Source organism: Lissotriton helveticus, chromosome 1_1 (assembly GCF_964261635.1).
Source record: "Lissotriton helveticus chromosome 1_1, aLisHel1.1, whole genome shotgun sequence".
In the NCBI taxonomy this organism is placed as follows: Eukaryota; Metazoa; Chordata; class Amphibia; order Caudata; family Salamandridae; genus Lissotriton; species Lissotriton helveticus.
Genome location: NC_136057.1, coordinates 1685736929 through 1685760070, shown reverse-complemented (window position 1 = coordinate 1685760070; position 23142 = coordinate 1685736929). Strand labels below are relative to the sequence as shown.

Here is a 23142-nt window from a genome sequence, read left to right as displayed (position 1 = left end):
TTGTATCGATGCGGTGTATCTTTTATCCGCCCCGTCAGGTGTCATGGCATATTCATAGGGTAGTCAAGGAGCGTGTGGTATGCCTGCCTCACCCGAGGCTACCTCTGGTCCAGGTAGAAGTGTCCAGGAATAACAGGGAGGGTAAATTATTATAAAAGGCAGTGTATCTCCAAATATTTTTTAATGGAGAGGGGACAGTGTTATCCCCTCTCCATTAAAAAATATTTGGAGATACACTGCCTTTTATAATAATTTACCCTCCCTGTTATTCAATCAGGTTGAGCTCCACATAAGAGCTCCACATAAAATACAATACAAATGTTTTAAAAGGCAATACAACATACAGCACATGGAGCTCTACATACAAGAAAAAAAATAATCAACTTACAACTATACTCTAAGGTCCCGTACACAGAAAAAATGCAAATACGCAGGCAATTCATTTGCATTATGACATAATACGAGGCTGACCTAAAAAGTAATGCACAATGTTTTAAAGTGCAACACTAATGCAGTACTTCTAATTTGCTCATTACGTTCAACATTATAAACAGAAAGTTAATACAATAAATCTATTTTAGGCTGTGCAAAATTTTTTGAAACCTAAAGTATCAAATTCCTCGAGTGAGTACATTTACTATAAAAATGTACAAAAATTCAAATAATTCTAAAAAACATCCAACAATTGTGTAAAAAATGTAAAACATTTTGCACAAATTATTTCTGATTGTGGTACGTATAAACAATTCTATGGCAGGACAGGAGGCTCAGATTATGCTTTCTCGATTTCTTTACTACAAACAGCAGCCAATAGGAACACAGTAAAGAAACGAAAAACTACAACTCCCATGAGCACTTAGACAACCATAGAGAGCATAACCCTATATAAGGAACCATAGAGGGCAAGACTTCCTCTTTCTTTGCTGCTTCGCAGCCAGTTAAGTCATTTATCCTTCTTTATTGCTCTCTTGTGCTTCTTGCATTGTTTTGCATTGTGTCTGCTTTGTGCGCGCTTATTGCGTTTGCCTCTTTGCAGCGAGCGTCTGTTGCAGTCTCCTGCTGCTACGCTCCGTGTCTTTCGGCTTGTTTCTTCGCCGTTTATTGTTAGAGCACGGTGTCGCCTCTCTTTTGGCTCGGGCGCTTTCTGTGCCCTTGTCTTTGGTGGAGTGGGACTGGGGACAGGAGCGGTCGCGCGTTTCAGTCGCGCGCCGCTCCCCTTCCGCATTCACTGGCAGGCGGGCGTCTGCGCATGCGCGACGACCCATTGTTTACATTTCCGTGTACCTCACGGATTATTTGACACGCTGACGGCGGCGTTTCTTCGAGCCTGTGCCCACGGCCTGCCGAGTGCTCCCCTTTTGACACCCTTCCTTCGTGAGAGTTGGGGTTGGATAATTTGTAGAGGCTTTTGCCTAGAGTGGCTTTTTGCAAGCCTGTCCCTCCACGTTGTATTTCGTTTCTTGCGTGGGGAGTGTGTTGCTCTCCATTGTTGAGGCTTGCTGAGGGGTTTGTCACTCCCCCTGACTGGGTCACTTCGGTGTCCTCTTTATATATTTTCAGTGTGGGCTATTGTCTGTCTGTCCTTCTCAACCTTGCTATTGCTATGGATGGTTATGAGGAAGAAGACGCCTATTATTATGACGAGGAGCCTGAAGACTCCTTTGAGTACAATTTAGTTGACGCACTTGATCAAGGGGTGCAGCATTCTGTGAATTCTGGGCTAGTCCGTGCCATTGGGCCACTGAAGCGTCATCTGACGGACTATGCTCATCAACAAGGCTGGATTCCTTCTGCTTCTACCAAGCGCTCTTCTCAGTCACCAGGGAATCCCCACAGGTCGGACTTTGTCAAATTGGCCAAAACTTTATCCAGTTCCAAGGGTTCTAAGGTGGCTGTGTCTTCTACCCCGGATACTGAGGATACCTCATCCTCTTCGTCCTCTTCTGGTCCATCTGCTCCTCCTGCTAAGAGGTCGAGGAAGGAGCATTTTGTTGACGCATCGGCGCGTCCCCCGGTGCTTACCTTTGAACCTGCCGATATCGTCCATCCCAGTTCAAAGTCCTGGCTTCCAGCTCCTGAGGTCGCAGAGTACGTCCAGGACCATATTCGGCACTCCTTTGACCAGGAGGTGCGTTCTCGCCTGTGTTCCGAGTGTCCTCGCCCGGATTTGGCGGATAAACTCGCAGACACTCCAGAGGTAGATCCCACGATCCTTACTTACCTTCGGAAGTTCACGCAGGATCCCAAAAAGGGCATTGATCGATCCTGGCGCCTGTGCCAGGATAAATTATTGGATCTCCTTGGTCCGCTCACTAAGATCCTGGACTTGGGGTACCAGGCTCAAGGGTCTGCTTCTGGTATCGACCCGGACGAAGTGATTGGTTGGGCCCAACGGGCTATTTGTCAGTTAGGCAATGCGAATTGTGCTCTTTCTACGGAGCGTCGCCGTTCCATCCTTCTTAAGATGGACCCACGTTTGACGGAATTAGCCTCTTCGGAATCGGGGCCCCTGGCTCAGGGTCTCTTGTTCGGCCAGCCGTTCCTCAAGGAACTGACGAAATTTGTTTCAACGTTTAGTGGCCTGGACAAAGCACAATCTCAGCTACGCAGGGCGTTCCGCCCGGTTTTTGGCAGGGCCGGACGTTCACAGGGACGTTCGTTCGGCCGTGGTTCTGGCCAACAACGTGGCAATCAGTCCCAGCAGGGTGGAGGTCAACAGTCCGCCTATTCCGGTTCCAAATCCAAGTTCTACCCCTCCCGCAAAGGCCGTGGGCAGGCCTCTAAAGGCGGTTATGGCGGACAGCAAGGTGGACGACAAGATTTCGCACACTCAGGTGAGCCTAATTCCTTACGATTCAGTTGTTCTGGGGGGCAGAGTGCAATATTTCCTCCCCAATTGGCGTACAATCTCCAGCGATGCTTGGGTGTTACAGACGGTTCAAGGTTACCGCATCGAGTTTTATCATCCTCCCTTTCAAACTCTCGCCCCTTCTCCCCTTGTTTTTTCCCAACGAGATCAGGCCGTCATCTCGGAGGAACTCGAGTCCCTTCTGGACAAGGGAGCCATTGTTCGGACGTCTCGGCATCCCCAGGGGTTCGTCAGCAATGTGTTCCTGGTGGAGAAGAAGGGGGGAGGTTCTCGCCTAGTGCGCAATCTAAAGGAGTTCAACAATGGTGTGGTTTATCGCCACTTCAAAATGGAGGGCATCCATCTTCTCAGGGATCTCCTTCGCAAGGGCGACTGGATGGTTCGTCTGGATTTGAAGGACGCTTACTTGTCCATTCCCATCTTTCCGCCTCATCGCCGTTTCCTTCAATTCCAATGGTCGGGGAGGTGGTTCGAATACACGGTTCTCCCGTTCGGTCTCTCGTCCGCTCCGTGGTGCTTCACGAAGCTCCTACGACCGGTCATGGAATCGCTGAGGGCACGCGGGGTACGTCTGATAGTGTATCTGGACGACATTTTGTTGATGGCTCAGTTTCCTGTACTTCTGCAGTCCCATTTGGCATGGACGGTCGACCTGTTGCAGTCTCTAGGATTTCTAGTGAATCCTCAAAAATCTCATTTAAATCCCACTCAGTCAATCGAATTCCTGGGTTTCCTAGTCGATTCAGTCTCTTGCCAACTGCTCTTACCCTCCCAGAAAATCAGGTCTATCAAGAGGGAGTTGAAATTACTGTTGTCCACACAGAGTGTGTCCTTACGATCGATCGCTCGGATTGTCGGGCTGTTGGCCTCCTCCATTCAAGCGATCTTTCCGGGCCCCTTGCATTATCGGGCCCTGCAACGTCTCAAGATCAGACATTTGCAGAAGGGTCTTCGCTATTCCGATCTGGTTCCACTGTCACCAGAAGCGAGGTCGGAGATGAGGTGGTGGCTCAAACACATGGAGGCATGGAACGGGAAAGCCCTGTTCGGCTCCACTCCGGATATGGTGCTGGAATTGGATGCGAGTCTTTGGGGCTGGGCAGCCCGGTGCGTGGATGTGACGACGGGCGGCCGTTGGTCGCAAGCCGAACTGAGTCTTCACATCAATTGTCTGGAGCTCCTGGCGGGATCGTTTGCGATCCGCAGCCTTGCTCCTCAGGCTACCAGTTGTTGCATACTGCTCCGCATGGACAACATTTCTGCGGTGAGGTATGTGAACAAACTGGGGGGTACGAGATCGAAGCTTTTGGCCGAGATTGCGAAGGACTTCTGGCACTTCTGCCTTCAGAAGAAGATCACTCTTATTGCAGAGTATCTTCTGGGTCGCCAGAACCAGGTGGCCGACTGGAACTCTCGCCATCTGCTGGACTTCAGCAATTGGCGACTTCACCCCCGGGTTTTTCGGAACCTGTCTCGCCTTTGGGGTCGGCCTTGGATCGATCTGTTTGCATCTCGCCTCAATGCCCAGTTGCCCAGGTTTTACAGCTGGCGTCCGGATCCGGAGGCTCTGGCCACGGATGCTTTTCTTCAAACTTGGCCCCCTCATCTTTGCTATGCGTTTCCCCCGTTCGCGATGATTCCGCGACTCCTGGCACGAGCAAAGCACTTCCAGTCAGAAATGGTTCTCATTGCTCCTCTTTGGAGGGCTCAGGCATGGTTTCCGGATCTTCTGGAGATGAGTCCCTCGACGCCGTTCCTGCTTCCACAGAGGTGGAACTTGTTGTTGGACCCTCTACTCCGCCCGCATCCTCTGGTACTGTCCAGTCAGCTCCGACTGGTTGCGTGGTGCCTTTCGGGGAACGCTGGCAAATCCCTGGGTTATCTGGGGACGCTTCGCGATTTATCGCTGAGGCTTGGGCCCCCAACACGCGCAAGCGTTATGCATCAGCTTGGCGGCGATGGTGTGGTTGGTGTTCTGAACGACACTTGGATCCCGCTTCAGCGGATGTTACTTTAGTGGCTAATTTTCTTGCTTCCATAGCTTCTTCTGGTTCTGCCTACCGGACGGTCAATTCCTTTCGCTCCGCTATATCTGCCGGCCATGATTTTGTTGACGGGAAACCTATTGGGGAGCATCCAATGGTTTCTAAATTGCTTCGTGGTATTCGGCTACTTAAACCGCCTTGTCCGAAGTATGTGGCACTTTGGGATGTCTCCATTGTCTTACGTTTTTTGGAGGCTTGGCCTCCCAACTCTTCCTTGTCTCGCAAGCAACTTTCGGCGAAGTTGACTATGCTTCTTTGTTTAGTGTCTTGTAAACGCATTTCGGATGTCCGAGCATTAGACCTCGCAGGGCGTTCATTTTCTCCGGAAGGAGTCACTTTTACAATTTCCCGACGCACCAAAACTAATATGTCGTCTGTTTCTTATCCGGCCTTTCCTCAGAACCCACAATTATGTGTAGTACAATGTGTAAAGGATTATGAGGTAAGTACTGCTCCTTTTCGACAGGATTTGTCTGGACAGTTGTTGATTGCTTTGCAAAAACCCTTTCGGCCTGTAACGCCTGCTACCCTGGCCCGTTGGGTACATTGGCTCATGTCTGAGGCTGGTATTGATGTCTCTATTTTCGGAGCGCATTCCACTCGGGGTGCCATGGCCTCTAAGGCTTTTACTGTTGGTGTGAGTTTGTTGGACATTATGAAGACCGCAGATTGGTCTTCTGATACTGTGTTTAAAACCTTCTATTTCAAACCTGTTGTGGATATTGCTTCTGTGGTGGTGAACCAGCTTTGAACAAGCATAATCTGAGCCTCCTGTCCTGCCATAGAATTAAAAATTTGCAAACATTTGTGACAAGAATTGTCAATTCTATTAAGGACACGGAGGCGAGGATTATCCTACCCAAATGTGATTTACTGCATGTATCATGTATTTTCTCATCGTTATGACTTCATGACATGTTTCTTGCACTATTTCCCTACCCTTTTTGTATTTTGCCTTCTGGTACTGGGAAAGTGTATTACGGCTCTGGTTTTCTTTTAGGTTCTGACCAGAAGTGAGCTTCAGTGGTGTTCTCCTGCATCGGTCCCGGTCTTTCGGCTTCTGGACCTGTGGAATTCTGCTTTTCCAGTATCCTGTTCCTTGTTTTCCTCTGGATTGTCGTTGGATGCTCCTTCTCCTGCTGCCTACGGATGTTTTCTCCAGGCTGTTCTGCGGTTCCACGTGAATTGACTTTTTTTCCATTGACTTATTTATTTACTGACCGAAGAAAGAGGAAGTCTTGCCCTCTATGGTTCCTTATATAGGGTTATGCTCTCTATGGTTGTCTAAGTGTTCATGGGAGTTGTAGTTTTTCGTTTCTTTACTGTGTTCCTATTGGCTGCTGTTTGTAGTAAAGAAATCGAGAAAGCATAATCCTCGCCTCCGTGTCCTTAATAGAATTGAAAATTCTTGTCACGAATGTTTGCACATTTTTAATTACTGTCCTCTGCTACTGTAGTTACTGTAGTTATATTGTACTTTAAAAACATGGGTCTTACAATTGGCGCAGCAATGAGTAAAGACAAGGACATACAAAACGCACGTGATCTCAATCTTGAACCAACTTCCCACTGAGGTAACAGAGCCTCTCCTCCTTTGCTAATCCTTGCCATGATCCCGTAATAATTTGTAATGGGAGAAGATTTAGCCTTAGTAATAAAATAGTTCTACGCACACCATGGGAAAGGTTCCATAGTACAAAAGGAAGTGTTTTTTTACAAATAAAACTCTCCAATATTATCTAATTCCTGGCATACTACGCACACAATGCAATATCCCTTTTCTGGCTTACTTCATAGATTGATTTTTTTAAATTAAGGTAGCCAAACTTTTAGTAGGAGCAGCTGGGCCAGCTTTAGCCCTGGTGGTGCCTAGCCCGGCAATCTTTGTCGGTGCAGACAACCACCCGTTTCTCCACTGATTCCCTCACTACCATCCTTCAGCGGTGCCCCTGATCTCTCCATAGCCCCTCTCTCATGTGCATTTCATTTGTTTATAGCGCTACTCAAACCAGCGTAGTGTGTCAGAGCACTTTACTTGACAAACACTGAATCATACGTGTGTAAATCAGTCTATAAGAAATATTACATACAACACTGAGAATTCCAAGGTGTAGGAATTAACATATCCATACTAATAGTCAGTATATGTTGAGTGTTTTGTTTGAGGAAGCACAAACTCAGGATTTAAAACGTAACAGTGGTTGACTTTACTAATAAGAGTTTATTTATACCCAAACAATCCCTTTTTTACAACATTACGATAATGAAAGACTGTTAAAAACATCAAATTCAGACCTATACTTTGCAGTTTGCATGCAGGTCTTTGATGGCAGTTGATAGGTCACTGTGCTATACTAGGTTGTGATTTATGAACTGCAAGTAACAAGATAATTTCTATCACAAAAGCAGTAACCCATTGAGCTATCTACAAAAATACAATTCTGTGATCTGCCTGGTACATGTGCTTTTCAGCAGGCTTATTAACCCTCTGCGCTACCTTAGATGAGTCAAAACGGCCACTAGACGAAACTCCACCTCTCTCCAGCTGGTACATTAATCACCAGAGTTATTGTGACATTTTCATTGTTGCCTGAAAATTACTGAACACACAAGGAGCTGTACAGGAGGTGCTTTTTTTTAAAACATCTTTTTTGTTGAAAAAGAAAAAAAACAAAAGGACACATGACAGCAGTAGTTGTCTCAGCCAACGTCAGATCACATTTGCATATTTCATACATGGCAGGACATTTATCGCTAGTTTCTGCTGCATTGTTCACCAGTCCCCCCTTTTTCAGATCTTCAAAGTATTGTCAGGTTCTCTAGAGCTGGGAGCAGATGCTTTTAAACCCATGAGATAATTAAAAAAACAGCCCCCCCCCCTCAATCTCAGCAGTGGCACTAGACGCCCTATCTTAAATCCAGCCCTGAGTACAAGGCTGGCCGTTCCAACAGCTATGTGTATTGTCCACTTAACACACCCGCACACAATGTATGGTGTAACTCCAAGGTTAACCTTCACCTGCTGTTATTTGTGCAGTTCATCCTTTGCCTTACCAGCTCATCACCTCCTCGCACTTCTCCCCTCTCTCCTCCTCTTGCTGCACTTTCCGTCTCGTGTCCATTCTGCAAATTTATTGCTTTTGTCTTTCTCTCCATAGATCAGTGGTTCTTAACCTATGGTCAGGGCAGGACTGGCTGTAGCGGGCACCGGACGTTTCTACAGTGCGCGGCCAGGGTGCGGGCGGTTCTGGGCCCCTGGGGGGCGTTTTTGTTACCAGGGGCCGCAATATCGACCCCTGTAATAAAATCGTCCGAAACCAGCACTGGCAAACAACTCGGCCGCCCCCCCCGGGAGCCGGGCGAGCAGTTTGCCAGGGGCTGTTTCGGTTCTCAGTCCAGCCCTGCCTATGGTCCGGGGGCATCTTGTGTAAATGTGAAGGAATTTGAAATTGGCGGGTAAAAATTAAGGCGCCTATTAGGATGACCGGCGGACTTTGTCCGCCCGTCAGCCTACCGGGGTTTGGGACCGCCCGCCATAAGGGCGGGGGTCCCGTGGGGGTTATTAGGATGTGCCCGCCACAGTGGCGGGCACATCCTGCATTTTTAGCATTGTGGCGGGCGGTGCTCTCTGCACCGCCCGCCACAATGCTAAAAATGCATTAATGCATTTGCATAGACAAAGTGGCAGGCACTGCGCAGTGCCTGCCGCTTTAATTATCCAAATGCACCCCCCCCCGGGGGCCCTCCAGAGTGAAGACTGCATACCTTTCCGTGGCGGCATCTAAACAAGCCCATCATAATATGGCTGGCAGTGTCTATTAGAAACCGCCACCATATTAAACCTTTTCCGCCCCGGTCGCAAGGCGACCGGGGCGGAAAAGCGTCGGACGGTCTTTCCGTCCGTCGCGGTCCCCCCCGCCATCCTAATATGGCGGGGGGAATTCAGGTGCGGATGGCGGGCGGATTGCCCCCACCAGGCTGGCGGTGGGTACCGCCAGCCTGGCAGGGGCAATCCGCCCACCATCCTAATGGGCCCCTAAATTTGTGTCCTCAGATGGATTTGCAGGAGCAGTGCAAATACATCAAACTGAATATTGTATGGAGTTTGAGTGACCTCAGTTGAATGTAGAAAAGCCCCAACTATCCTATTAAAAAACTTTAGGACACGGGGAAAGCCACTTTCAAACGTTGGTTTAACTGGGTAACCTTCCTGAGAGCGGCAGACAACATAACAGCAAACTACCAACCAGTCAACCACACAGCAAGAAGGGGGATGTGGTCGGCCCTAGATGCCCACCTGGAACAATAACCCCCCCCCCCCACTTCTTTTCTTCTTCTCTTTTCTTTCCTTAGTATCCACGGTCACCAAGCCAAGCAAACGGATCAACTGCATTATTTTGTATATGCAAATTATATTTTCAATAAAAACACTTTGAATTTAAAAAAAAAAAAATTGATTCTTTTTACATTTGTGTGTGAATTAAATGATTCATGTCCTTCATTTGTTTGATAAATGCTCATTTCTTTGTTTTTTGTGATTCAAATCAAGCTTAGGCTGGGGGCTCTGGTTTCCAGTAAGGACTTAGTGAGAGGTCAAAATGTTAAGAACCAATGCCATAGATCATCGCCACCTACCTTCGTTGTCCTCCTACACCTTCTCCCGTCTGCTCAGCCTCCGAGGTTAACACCCTGTAAAACAGAGTTCGAAAAGGGAGTAGACAGTCAAGGGACAGAAAGGGAAGAGCCAGCTTAATAAACTGCTCTTTGATGTACTCAGGGCACTACTGAACTAGTTCCTATTACCAGCCTAAAATTAATGTAAATCAGTGCAAATTGTTCAGCAGCAGAGTACAAAGAAAGGAAGATGTGACCGGCATGCAGATGTGGTGGGCATGTACTACAGAAGGCTCCAAATGGTGGAACGACAATAACTGTATATAATATGTGTGAATGATATGAAGTATCCTACTGATCAGACAAAGCCATTCAGACTCCATGTATGTTGCAGCTCAAGAATCCTGCACATAAAGTCCAAAGTACATGGATGATGTGTGCATGCGGAAATCAGCTGTGCTGAGCTAAGAAGGTTCCTGTCAGTTTTTACTTTCCTTTTTAGGTCGCGCCTGGGCAGCGCATGTGCTGCTTTGCGAGCCATGCTGTAGTCGAGTATGGACTTGAAGTCCCGCCCACTCTCCACCCATATTTTTTATTGGCTTGTGTCATTGTCCTTTGTAAATGCTGATTAGTTAATAGACTTGTTAGCCCCTCCTTAGAACCGCCTTGTCTTCATTTCTAACCTCCCATGAGGACTGGCCCTTTTACTTCATTTGTTACACGGTAAGTCTTATTTAGTCTGTGAGCACTATTTTCTTTAGTGAGTTTCTCCTACTGCAGGCACGACATGCTTTCCTGCAACATTCAGCGCGCCATGCGCGCTTTCACTTTTCAAGCAGCCCTGGCGGCCCGTGGAGGGAGTTACGGTGGGGCAGGGAGGCGGGGAGGGGGAGGGGCAGGGTGGAGGGTTCTAAAAACCGGCATATGGATAATTGCAGGTAAGTGCACAATTTAATTAATAAAACGAAATTCGTAGCGCGCACAGTATGGCAAAATGCGATGCTGTGCGCGCTACGAATTTCGTTTTATTAATTAAATTGTGTACTTACCTGCAATTATCCATATGCTGGTTTTTAGAACCCTCCACCCTGCCCCTCTCCCTCCCCGCCTCCCTGCCCCACCGTAACTCCCTCCACGGGCCGCAGCTGAGCCCTGGACAATGGCGGCCGCTTCATTGAAACAAAACAGGTCTAGCATTTACAAGAGTTTGAGCTATTGGCATTGTAAATGACAATGCCTTTTATTTATGTGTTAATTATCAAAACAAATCAATAAAAGGCATTGTCTTTTACAATGCCAATAGCTTAAATTCTCACAAATGCGAGACCTATTGCATTGATTGTTTTTGTTGCATACCTGTCCACCTCCAAGGGTTTGAACAATTTCTGTAGACTGTTGTCTCTAATATACATGCCTGTGTCTTCTTTGACCGTGTTTTTTTTTGTAGATATAGGCTTCTCTCTACCTCTTTTTTTGCAACTCTGTCCGTCTGTGTCCAAATTTCCATACAGAACTTCTGCCTGTTTTCCTCTCTCCCTGTCTCCTAATTCTTTCTGCCGCTATTTCTTTTACCCTGTCCCTTCCTGCATGTGCTCATTCTGTTGCAGTCATAGCAGTCTCTCTCCTTATTCAGCTAACCCCTAACTGCCTCTCCATGTTTTTTTTTTGTGTTTTTTTTTTACATAGCATGAACTTGACTGAGGTATTGGAGCCCTTTACATGAGCACTAGATTACCTTACACAAGTTTAGATTCATTTTGTTTTTTTCAGATACGTGAAAATTAAGTGATTTGCCCTGATTGAGTCGGACTCAAACCTTGTTCCCCAGTTCCAAAGTCAGCAGCTCTGGCCATTAGTCTACATTTTCTCCCTGGGTCTTTTTATTTCCTTAGCTCTCTTTATTTGCTATGTTTCATGTTCTTTTCTTTCACTTTCTCTAAAACTTTTGATCATATTCATGCAGACCTGCCAACTCACACGGTGCCACGATGTGTCACATGGCCCCCTACACCTGGTGACTTGGTGAGAAGCTCATATCACATGGTGGCAGGGAAAGCAAGCTGGAAACAATTGGAAAAAGTGGATTTCCAGCTCACCTTTTGAAGCTTAAAATGACAGATGATGTATATGGGCATCCTTTAGGGGTTGCAGCTGTGACCCCTGGCTTGCCTCGTGCAACCCATGACACTGCTTTACGACCCCAGGCCCCAGAGCTGGTAAAATCGGTGCCAAAAACACAATGGCAGCTCCACATTCGTTATTTTCTGCTCTTTTTACATTACACTAATAGTGAATTCAATTCTATTATTTACTTTTAGAGTAATAAAAAATGGAGCACACTTAGCTGGAACGTGACCTTCAATGGCAGCGGTGGTAAGTAAAAATGGGTGCTTGCGGGTGAGAGTGTTTTTAAATGAGAGAGAGCATGTTTATGTGTGAGAGTGCAAGTGAGTACACGTGAGTGAGTCAGTGACAGATATTGAGTGAGACTGAGGCCCAGATTTAAAACTCTTGGACGCAACACAATGCTACATTAAGGATGCTGTGCTGTCTTGCATCAAAGGGAGATAGAAAAAATGTGACATGTTCATTAAGATTTGGTGCTTTTTTTCTCCCGGTGCACTGGCACACTTTTGGAAGCCATGCGCATTACCACATGAACCATTGGCTGGTGGGTACATAGTGGGAGGCAAGTAATGCCTTTCCTTAAGAGTGTGTAAGATGCAAGCTGAGGAGATTTTGCTGCTATGGATGGACAGAGAAAGAGCTCAATTCAGATGAACACCCAGATACCCCACTGATGCTGCGGGGATCAGGTTGGGGTACAGCTCTGATGGCCACCAGCCTTTCGCCCACGAAGAGGCACTCAGTCCCACTGGTAGGATTTCAGGTTTATCATTAGTTAACTTTAAAAAGTTGCCACACGTAAGAGGGACTTAAACTGGAACTGAAGACTTATGCAGACAAGATGGATTATAGCATATAGTGTTTGCCAACTAGTTTACATTGTACTACGGTTGCAACTGGTAAAGTTTTTGCAATGTTTGAAGTGTATATTGATGGATGTTACAGATATATTGGCTATAAGATGGAATACGTAAAGTGCTAAACAATCAAAAATCAATAAAGACACACTTTAAAAAAAATCAAAAAATCTGTCAGGAGTTTTCACCCATCTAGGAAATAATAGTGGTGATGCATAGGTGAAAACATACTTGGTATCATCTAAGGGGTTCAGAATCTGTACGTCGTCAGCGTAGGACATTAGTGAATAGCCGAATGACCGGGCCAGATGAAACAAGGGCAGGATGTCGAAATTTCAAATTCAAACCTAAGGGATGGGCCCTGGGGCACACCAGGGGGGCAAGGATTATTATAGTCTAATTAAAAGGGTGAACGATGGACAGCAAGTGATGGATCAGAGATCTAATGGAAATTCCAGAGGAGATTCTAATTGCAGATGCTCGCTTCTGAAAGTCATTCAAGAAAATGTCCTAGGCTATCATGTCGAAGGGCATAGAGAAGTCAAAGAGAACCAGCAGGACACACCAACCATGGTCCACCAACTGCTTATGATTGTTATGAATAGAAGTGAAAGTTGGTTTGGTGCTGCTCAGTGAGTAAAATAATTATTGAACGGGGTCAAGTATGTGGTTTTTAACCAGAACGGAGTTGGGTGTTGAGCTCCCCCAGAATCTTAAGTGGAAGTGGGTAAAAGAGAAATGGGGTGGTCATTGCCCTCCATGAAAGGGTCCGCTGAGTGTTTCTTCAGGAGCGGGAAAAACTCTGCTTGCTTCCAAAGCATTCTCTACAGAAGCACTGCAGATCCCATTAAGTGAGATGGCAATTGTGCTGGTGACCGTGAAAGATATGAGACATTGAAGAGCAGAGGTTAAGGGATGAGCCTTGTGGGGACTCCGCAGATCAGGTTGGAGGCTGAGAAAGTTTAATGAGGCAGGCAGACGGCCTGCATGCCGCCTGTGAAGAAAGAGCTGATTCACTGAAGTGTAGTTCCACGTATTTCTGTGTCATGGAGGCGACAGACAGGAATTGGGGGAGATGGTGTTGAATGCCGATGAAAGGTCTAGAAGGATGAGAATCACGGTGTCGCCTTTGTCCATGATGAGATGGATGTCGTCAGTGGTGGTGACGATGGCAGTGTTGGTCTTGTATGTAGGTCTGAATCTGGATTGGGATGGGTCCAAGAAGCAGTAGTCATTGAGATACTCAGCAAGTCAACAAATGACTTGCTGATGAGTTTTTCGAGGATTTTCGCTAGGTAGGGTAGCAGGGTCTATAGTTCGACTGAGCCTCGTGATCTGCTGAATATGTTTTAGTCGTGGCAGGATGGTGGCGTGTTTCCAGGTGTCCGGGAAGGTAGTGGTGGTTAGAGAGTCATTGAGAGTCAGTATAAGGGTGGTGCAGATCAGATTTGGTCTTTTGGTTAACTCAAAGGTCAGACAAGGGTCCGAGGGTGCCCAGAAGTGGATAGTGTGCATGGCAGCAACGTTTTCCTGGGGTAATGGTTGAGCAGCAGGTCAGGACAGCCGCGGTCGGTAGGGGAGTACCTGCCGGGGCAATGACGTGGGGAGGGGGAGGGTGGGGGTTAGTAATGTATGGATAATGGAGGTTTGCAGGTAAGTAAACATTTAAATAAATCAAACGAATTTCGTTGCGCGCACTGCATCCCCAAATGCGATGCAGTGCGCGCACCGAAATTCGTTTGATTTATTTAAATGTTTGCTTACCTGCAAACCTCCATTATCCATACATTACTAACCCCCACCCTGCCCCACCCCCTCCCCACGTCACCGCCCCTGCAGGTACTCCCCTACCGACCGCGGCTGGGTCAGGATGGTTTTTGGTGTGGTATCCTCGTTGTGTTGGAGGGCTGTGAGAGTGGAGTGGTTGGTTTGAGATGCAATGTTGTTGTGTATTACACTGATCTTGTTGCTGAAGTAGTGAGCCAGCTGGTTGCAGATTTCCTGTTAGGAGACGATTGTCGTGGAGCTGGTGGTCGGGCTGGTGAATTCCTTCACTATGGGGAAGGCTTATTTCAAGTTGTTGGTACTGTTGCCAATCTGTGAAATCAGGGCTGAGTGCTTGTTAGATCTGAACTGCTGGTGGTTGGTAGACTTGTAGGACCAAGATGCTAAAGCATGACCAGCAGGTCCAGGAAGTGAAGGAGGCCAAAATGACCCAGGAGATGCAAAGTCATAATGGCAGCAGCTGGAAGTGAAACAGAAAAGGTAGGTCCAGGATAAAGAAGGACCGAACTTGGACCCGTCAACCCAAATGGGAAGTAAAAATTAGGGTATTTGCAAGGTACAGGGTGTTTTATGTATTCGTATGTGATTTACTGTGGCTTTGTATAGAAATATAGCCAGCTGCAGAATAGTTTGTTAGTGTCTACCTGCCACATTGAAACAGCCTGTTACACAGAACCCCTGTGTCTGTCATCAGATGTGCCATTTCATACAATGGCTTCTCAATGGGCAAGATGATCTCTGTCCCCTCCTCTTGCATGGATTACTCCATCTTGTTTGGTTGCTCCTTGCTTGCTGTGCTCTGGAAAAAGGAGGCATTTAAGGCTCGCATTAATTTAGAAATGATGTTTTGCATTGTTTTCTTTCAGCTTTGAGGACATGGTTTGCTCCTTAGCTTTTTACTGCCTTTTATAAGTGTCTCGCCTATCCATCGCTGGATTTTCCATCGATTGACGGGGTTCCGCTGTGCTGCTATTAGTCATTCTGAGGCAGGGAGGTTGTCTAAAACAATAGGCTGTGGACTGAAAAACCATGAATCACCCCACCTCCCCCCCTCCCCCCCAAAAAAAAATACACAACGCAAATAATCAGCATGGGTCCCATTTATTTAAATAACATTGGTTAACCTTCACAACTGCATTATACCTCTGACTGTTTGACATAAAACTTGACAAATCCGCTTACATTATTTTCTCCAAAAATATATTTACATCATGTAGAAAAAATATGGTCAGAATTGCCCCAGCCCAGGACACATTTCAGTTTCTGGCCAAGCAGAAGTGCTTGACAGGTGCATCCCACTGGCATTAAGCCATTCTGTCTCGACTGTATTTCCCCAGAGCCGGTCTTTCAGCCTCGGTGGCTGGAGGTTTGTCCTCTGTTGCAGTTTGTGCCGCCTTCAGGGATCTTATGTGTACCCGATTGACAAGATCCCCTGCAGAGAAAGCATGTATTCTGGAAGCAGTCTGTAGTCCTCCGAGCCCTGAGGCATTTGGTGCTGTTTTCATGTTGCATGATTTGCTTAAATGCTTCCTCAGAGGGATTTGTAGCTGGAATCCACTCACATGAATGGTTTTGGCTCCCGCGGTGTGCTAGGCAGGGAAATCATATTAAGATAGAGGTAGCATTTGCACAATTTTATAGAGCTTACAGATAATGTGAATCCTGCCGTAGAGACTGAGGGGCATATTACCAAGGGCCTTATCGCCGCTTTAGCGGGTATTTTTCCCGCTAAAGCGGCGATAATTTTATCGCCCTATTACCTAGCTGTCACTAACACCAGTTACGACAGCTAGTAGGAGATAGCGATAGCGATCATCTTGGGGCCCACTTTGCATGTCAGCAATATTTATCACTAATGATATGCAAAGTGGGCGTGCCAAGATGTTAGGGACTGTAAACAGTCGCTAACATCGCTATCTCCTATTACCTACAAAGGCGTACTTTTGGAAATATTCGCGCTAAGCCCGAATATCTCCAAAAGCTAACGCCTGCCCAGAGTAGTTCTTAGCCATGTTATCCAATGGGAGGTGGATAACATGGCTAAGAGCATTAGCTCGGTAATGCATGAATATCGCTGACTTTTCAGCGATATTCATGCATTACGGACGATTTTTATCGCTTTTGAGATAAACCTTGATAATAGCAAGGTTTATCTGCGATAAAAATCGGCGGAGCTAGGCGATAATAATATTGCCGCTAAGCCAACACAGCGATAATTATCGCTGGTTGTTGGTAATATGCCCCTATGTGGCATCGCTGTGAACATACAGTAGCAGTAGGCCCTGGCAAAATGTAAATTACGCGGGGTAATTTGGGGGATTTAACGTTATGCCCCTAAATTAAGCCACTGCACCATGTTGCGTAATTTTGCCTCCATTCATTTCAAAATTATGCTGCGGGGCAGCGAGACCCGCGTCAACAGGCAGAACAGAGAGATTACTGTTTGTAGCAGTTGTGTTTTACGCGCCAATTTTTAGAGTAAACCTCATCCTTGCATCAAAAATTGATGGGAAGGCACATTTTGTCCCAAAATATAGACCTAAATAAGTTTAGTTATGCGTAATTTCGCGTAGCCCCCCCCTCCCCCCAATTCACATAATTAAGCAAAAGTAAATTATGGGATTTCCCACACTCCTAAAGCAGTGAACAGATTGTCTCTTGGACGCTCCTAACTACATGCATATTCTCACACTCGCGGATGTTGTTTGGTTATTAGTTACTACCGGTTCGGTTATATTTAATAATATTGATGTCCATTGAAATGGGAGTGATTTGGGGCAGTACGTCAATAACGAATTATGAGATTATGCCAGTCTCATTCTACAACAGTGACGTAACCGAATGCATATTTTAAAAATCAGTAAAAAAAATTGAAATAAAAAAGATACAGGTAGCATTTACAGTTTATTATCTGCATACTTACTCCAATGAAAAGACTCAGAACTGCGGATGAGCGGTTGTGTTTCATGGGCCTTGTTCTGATGCCATGTATGGAGTAATGTGTAGCTTAGTTTTGTTTCTGTTTTCAGGGTATTGTGTTTCCAGGTTTCTGTTTCCACATGATTTACTTTCGTCTAATGGGACTGACCAGGCTGGTGGAGGCCTGGCGGATAGCAGCCAAAAGATGTCAGGCTATATCCTCTTGTCACAGTGCTCGCATGGCTTTGTATTTGTCTACACTGATTCTGTTGTTGTTGGCAGGTACATCTATACACGCCATAGTACTTGAAGTTGGCATCTGTAATGGTTTGAGGAATGGTAGAAGTGCACCCGGATCTAGTGCAGAGGCCAACACCAACCCCACAAGCCCCACAGACCACCAGCAAGGAACCCCGGGGTAGGGGAAGCCAAGGAGGAGAGGAAGAGGAAGACGGGGTGTAGTCCGCAGCAAAACCACATCAGTGTCACGGAGGTGACAGTACACTACCATCAACTAACCCACAATGAGACTAACGTGAATGCAGTCTGAGTGTCGAGGAGGTCAAGAGACGCTGGCATGACGTGAAAAGCCACACCAAGCACAAACCCGCTGCCAACAGGAAGGCAGCAACGCCGACAGGAAGTGGGAGACCTGCGCCACAGGAGCAGCTGGAGGGAATGGAGGCCACAGTCAACAGTGTGGAGACGTTGCAAGGAGGTGAAAGTACGGACACAGCTCGTTAGGAAATGACACAACATCAACAGGGTGAGTAACGACCAGGGGCTGGAAGGGCAGGGGGAGAGGGGCAAAATGACACACATGCCCAACGATATGTAGCACACTGCACACCCACAATTATCTTGCATCATGTCCCTGATCCCTGTGGCATACTGCAGCACACACACATAGCAATCACAGCACATCTCACGACAATGTGTTGCAAAGTGCAACACCGACACAGCAGAACAGGAGACACAACTGGGTCCGCTCATGTGCAGAAACAGGCCAATCACATCGAACAGAGCAGGAAATTGCCAGCACCGCCCAAACAGTCACAATGTACATTGTCATACAGTCTGCATGTCAACAAGAATGATGCGCCAACATACATGTCAACACAATGTCAACATGCATCTCCCTTTCACATTGCAGAGGGACAAACAACACCTCCAGCAGAGCAGAGCAGACAACTCATCAGTGATGCTGGAGACGACCACTACACCTTCGACACCGATGCACCACAACAGCTCATGGTCAGCCCAGGCAACACTCCTCAGGAGCAGGGCAGCCAAGCTACATAGAGGAGACCCCAACCCCTGCACAGACCACACAGCAGGAAGCACCTGCCACCACGGCTGGCTCCCAACATGCCAACGAGGCACACATCGCATTCAAATGCCAGGTTTCATAATGAACAGGTGCGGGTGTGGTCAGAGCTCATTGAAGCCGAACTACATTACATATGGGGTGTCGAAATCCCATCAGGAACCACCTACACCCCACAAAGGAGACCCACACTGTGACAGAGACACATACATTTGCACATTTCCTGTATTGAACCACGCCCAGAGCCCCGGAATAACCATTCACACACCCACGCTGGACCACCGTATGACGGCCCAGTCAACTCCTCTTACGTATTGGGTGGCTGTCGACAAGCCTACATGTCCAAGCTCTAACCCAATGACAGCACAATGTTATGTCGTAGGGCCCATGGCCCTCATGCACACACCATGACCACACGGACATACGCAGATAGTCTGTGGAACTGGCTACGGGCACGTGCGCCCGGCCCCTTTATTTGCAGGGTCACATGTACAGTGACGCCTGTGCTGGATGTGTGTGGGGTGAGTGTAAGCCAGCCGCCAGGGAGTTGTTGGTGCTGGCAACAAATACAACAGTGAACACTAAATAAGACGGAAACAGAATACACCAGCATTACAGAGACAACAGCGGAGCATTATGGTGGTAGGCGGAGCAAGTACAGAGGTCACCCAATGAGCAAACAGAAGTGTCCATGAATTGCAGTGCACTGAGGTTGGGGAACTACATTTGAGCGCCCTCATGTGAAGTAAATGTCTAGGAGTGGGTCCCTTCGGGATATTCCTGATGCAGCTGCAGTGGGGTGTGTCACACGTGCATCATCTTCCTCATCATCGTCCCAGGTCTCCCACGCTGCTTGAGGTGACATTGCTGCATGAACTCCCCGTAGCACATAACCAAAACAGAAATAGACGATGACTTGTGGTGCACTGAGTCAGTGGCACCTGGAGTGCTGAGCAGGGGATCAGGCAGAAGATGGCATCCACAACAGGTGTGAGCAACACCTTTAGTCTGCCAGTGCGACCATTTTGATACTGGCAGTTGGCGGTTGGAGGTGGTCCTGGCGGTGGTGGTGTGTCCCCCTAGCTGTGATGAGACTTCCAGGCCGGTCAGGACTCGATTTGATGTGTGAGCTCTGGTGGACCCCAGTTGAGGCCGGCGGCAGCGGACAGCGCAGGGCCACAGACACATGGTGTTGATGACCCAAGGCTCAGAGGCCATCCAATATCTCAGAAGACAGGGCCCCAGACTTTAGCTGCACAGAGTTAGTGACCCTGGATGCACAGCGGCCGGCACAGGCACCCCGCCATGGGATTGTGCCTTGCTGTGCACTGAGGCTTGGCCACGCTGACTGAGCGGGTCCTCAACGATGTCCAAGGGGAATGTGGCAGAGTGCTGTGGGGGACAGTGGAGGGTGTCCTCCAGGGCATGATGCAGAGAGCATAAGCCGTCCAGAAGCAGCAAATGGAGGAGTGGAATGCTACAGCCTCGTTTTCACCACCATTTCAGCTACATGAGGATGAAGACAGCCCTCAGTCCATAGACTCAGATGCCACTGAAGTTCTACCAGAGAGTGTCCATGAATGGGGCTGAGAGGGGATGCAGTCTGCGATGATGCCGGTACAATGATATGAACTCGGCCATTGCTAAATCAAAAGACTCACTCCCAAATGTGTGACCTACTTGACCGCAGTGTAGGCTGGAGGCAGCGGTCAGCAGTGGCCCACAGCCACGTGTCGTTGGCTTGCAATGCACAGAGTTAGTGACTTCAGGGCTGTTGTCGGTAGTGTTCGATCACCTCCGTAACGACGATCCATTTTTCCTCTGGACTGAAATGCGTCATCCTCTTACACCTTTGCTTGCGTGCAATGATATGTACTCTTCCATTTCAAAATCAAGGCTCCGTTCAACATGTGAGTCCTACCCGAGCGCTGTGTGGCCGAGGGAAGTAGTCTGCGTGGGCCCACAGACAAGTGTTGTTGGAATGCTGTACACAACTTGGTGGCACCACATCAAAGGGAGTATAGTGCCTTCAACTCAGCCATAAACATCCTTCTCTGCCATAGAGTAATTAAGACTCAGTTCCAAATGTGTGACCTACTAGTCCGCTGTGTATGCCGGTAGAGTACATCCACGAGAAAGGAGTACTGTGGGCCTGTGTCGCGGAGGCCGTGATGGTCTGAGGAGGCTGCCAGGGTCACCGCCCTCGGGCTTGGAGTTTGCTCTGGCTCGTGGTGGGCCCTCTTTGACACACACCGGTGTCGGCAGGTGGGCATTGAGGCCTGGGTGCGCAGGGGCGGGCAAGACTCGTTCAGGGACCAGGGGTGCAGCAGGTGCACAGGATCGCAGGCAACACCGCTCACGGCGTCGGCCTTGTGGCGCGGTGAGAGGCGCCACCCTGGCAGACACGTTGGGCATTCCGGAAGAGAACCACATCCAGAGTTATGTGCCTTTTATTCACACCCCTATGCTGGCCTGGCGTACACCGGGCCAGCCCACTCCACTCACACCTATGGGGGGGACGTAACAAGCTACATTTCCGCGCTCTTCCCCACTGGCTGGGGTGACATGGTTGCATCCACTGTCCACTACACTTCAAAAACCAGCAGTGTATGTCGACATGGATATGTGTGTGGTCTGCATACTGCAGCCTGGCCATCACATCCATGCCACACTTGGCATTGTGTACATTCTCATTCATCAGTCACTTGCCTCCTTCGCACATGCCTGGTCCCCACCTCTCCCCACAATCTGCTATTGTGTGGCTGAGGTGCCATGCCGTTGATAGCTTATGTGCATGGCTGGCCCAGGGTTCCCACAGTGAGTTGTGCTGTCATGTCTGGTGGGTGGGCATGTTGTTTGGCATGTTGTATGTGAGTTGGTAACATGTGCATTCCCAGTGTTGTACGTTGCATGATTGTGGAGTTGAGGTGTGTGGTGTGTACATTTGGTACTTGCCAACAAGCAGTGCTGTTCCGTAGGTGCCATCCTGGTAGCGCTGGTTGATGATGGAATGTCGGAAGATGTGGGAATCATGTACACTGCCTAGGTGGTTGGCGTCGACGTTGGTGGAGATTCCCGGGTGGTCCACTATTGCTTGCACATTGAAGAAATACATGTGCTTTCTGTTGGGGTTATTGTGTGCAGTGTTGCCAAGGGGCACAAGTAGGACATGTATGCAGTCAATTGCCCCCTCACATGTGCGGGAAGCCAGCTATGGCGTAGACGGCTTGCTTGGTCTTCAACTGTTTCTGCGCAGTGTGGGGGAGGTGTAGATAGTGGGGTACCAGGCTGATGATGTCACCCACGACCATTGTGTGGAACTTGTATTGGGCTGGCTGTGAAACTCCTCCGACTCTGGCAGATGTTGGATGGAGGGTACTAGTGGCCCACACGTGCAGCATGTATAGCAGCTTTGTCTGATGTGGGATCTTGGTTTTCCGCTGTGTTGATACCATCAGCCTGTGGGCAATGGTGGTCCGGATGCGGAGGATGGTTGTCCTTTTGAGCCTGTAGTCGGCAATGGCATTCTCTGGTGTTGGGTCTGTGAAGTTGGTGCGTTGTCTGAGGGTCGCTGTCTTTGTCTGCGCTGCCTCAGTGTTGGTCCGGGGGGGTGGTGGGGGTCCAGAGAGGGGTGGGTGTGGTCCTGGGGGTGGTGGCGGTGGGTGTTTTTGCCCTCTTGGGTGTCTGGCCTGCATGACCAGTGGCTACATGGCATCTGTTGTTCTTCATGTGTGGCTCTGGCCTTGGTTCCATTTTCTGGTGCAGGCTGTGGTCCGAATTTACGCCAGGTCAGAGCAGGTTTTAATTTCATGCAGCTAACGTGCCTTATCGCCTGCTTTGGGTTCTCATCGCCGATCTGGCTGGTCATCGAGAATGTTGCGGAGTGGTGTTGCCCGGGAACGCCTACTCTGCATCTCATTAGTGATAGTTGCGTGGGTCATCTGTGGCAATGTTTTTTGCGGCTGCTATCTCAGGTAAACTGGTGATATGGGCTGTTAGCACCAGCTTGTGAATGGGGAGATACATTTATCAGGACTTTGGCTGCGATAAAGTGCCGATAACTCTGCGATAGCTCCTTGAGAATATGCCCCTCAAAGCGGTTGGGAAGACACTTTCTTTATTCCCTATTCCATACACACTAAGGCTCCCCCTTCTTATTCCCTCTTCTTCCTGTAAGATATCATCCCATCTTGCCCCCCCTAGTCCTCCAACTGGGTCCTAGTGCGCAACTCTAGACACCACCCCCCTGTTTAAACATATTAACAGAGTTTTAACATGAGCGTATAGCTCCTCTATGAGGCATCAAGGGTGATTCACTTGCCTCCCTGATCGAGGCTGAGGCGTGCCAACAAGAGTCCATTCACTCATGAGACTGTGGTCTTGTGAAGGTCCAGGCTCTTCAGTTGTTTTCTTGGGACTACTGATAAGTCGTGGTACCGGTTTGAAATGTGACACATTTAGTGTGACAGACTTTCCCGGCAGGAAAGCAGTGGTCATGCTTCCTTTTCACCTAGTCTCTTGCAAAGGCTCTGTGTCATATGAAGTGTCTGCTTTCTTTTGTTGTCTCTTTCTCATCATCTCCCAGTCTCCTTTTCCATG

General features: G+C 48.1%; 1 protein-coding gene across 1 annotated transcript in view; it reads left to right on the top strand.

Annotated features, from left to right (window-relative positions):
- Positions 1-1603: 1603 nt before the first annotated feature.
- The window catches only part of LOC144764962 (uncharacterized), a 146308-nt gene continuing 124769 nt past the window's right edge, over positions 1604-23142 (top strand). Inside the window, exon 1 of the mRNA XM_078650306.1 lies at positions 1604-2834. Within this exon, the coding sequence (XP_078506432.1) occupies positions 1604-2834 (1231 nt within the window). The remainder of the gene's footprint in view (positions 2835-23142) is intronic.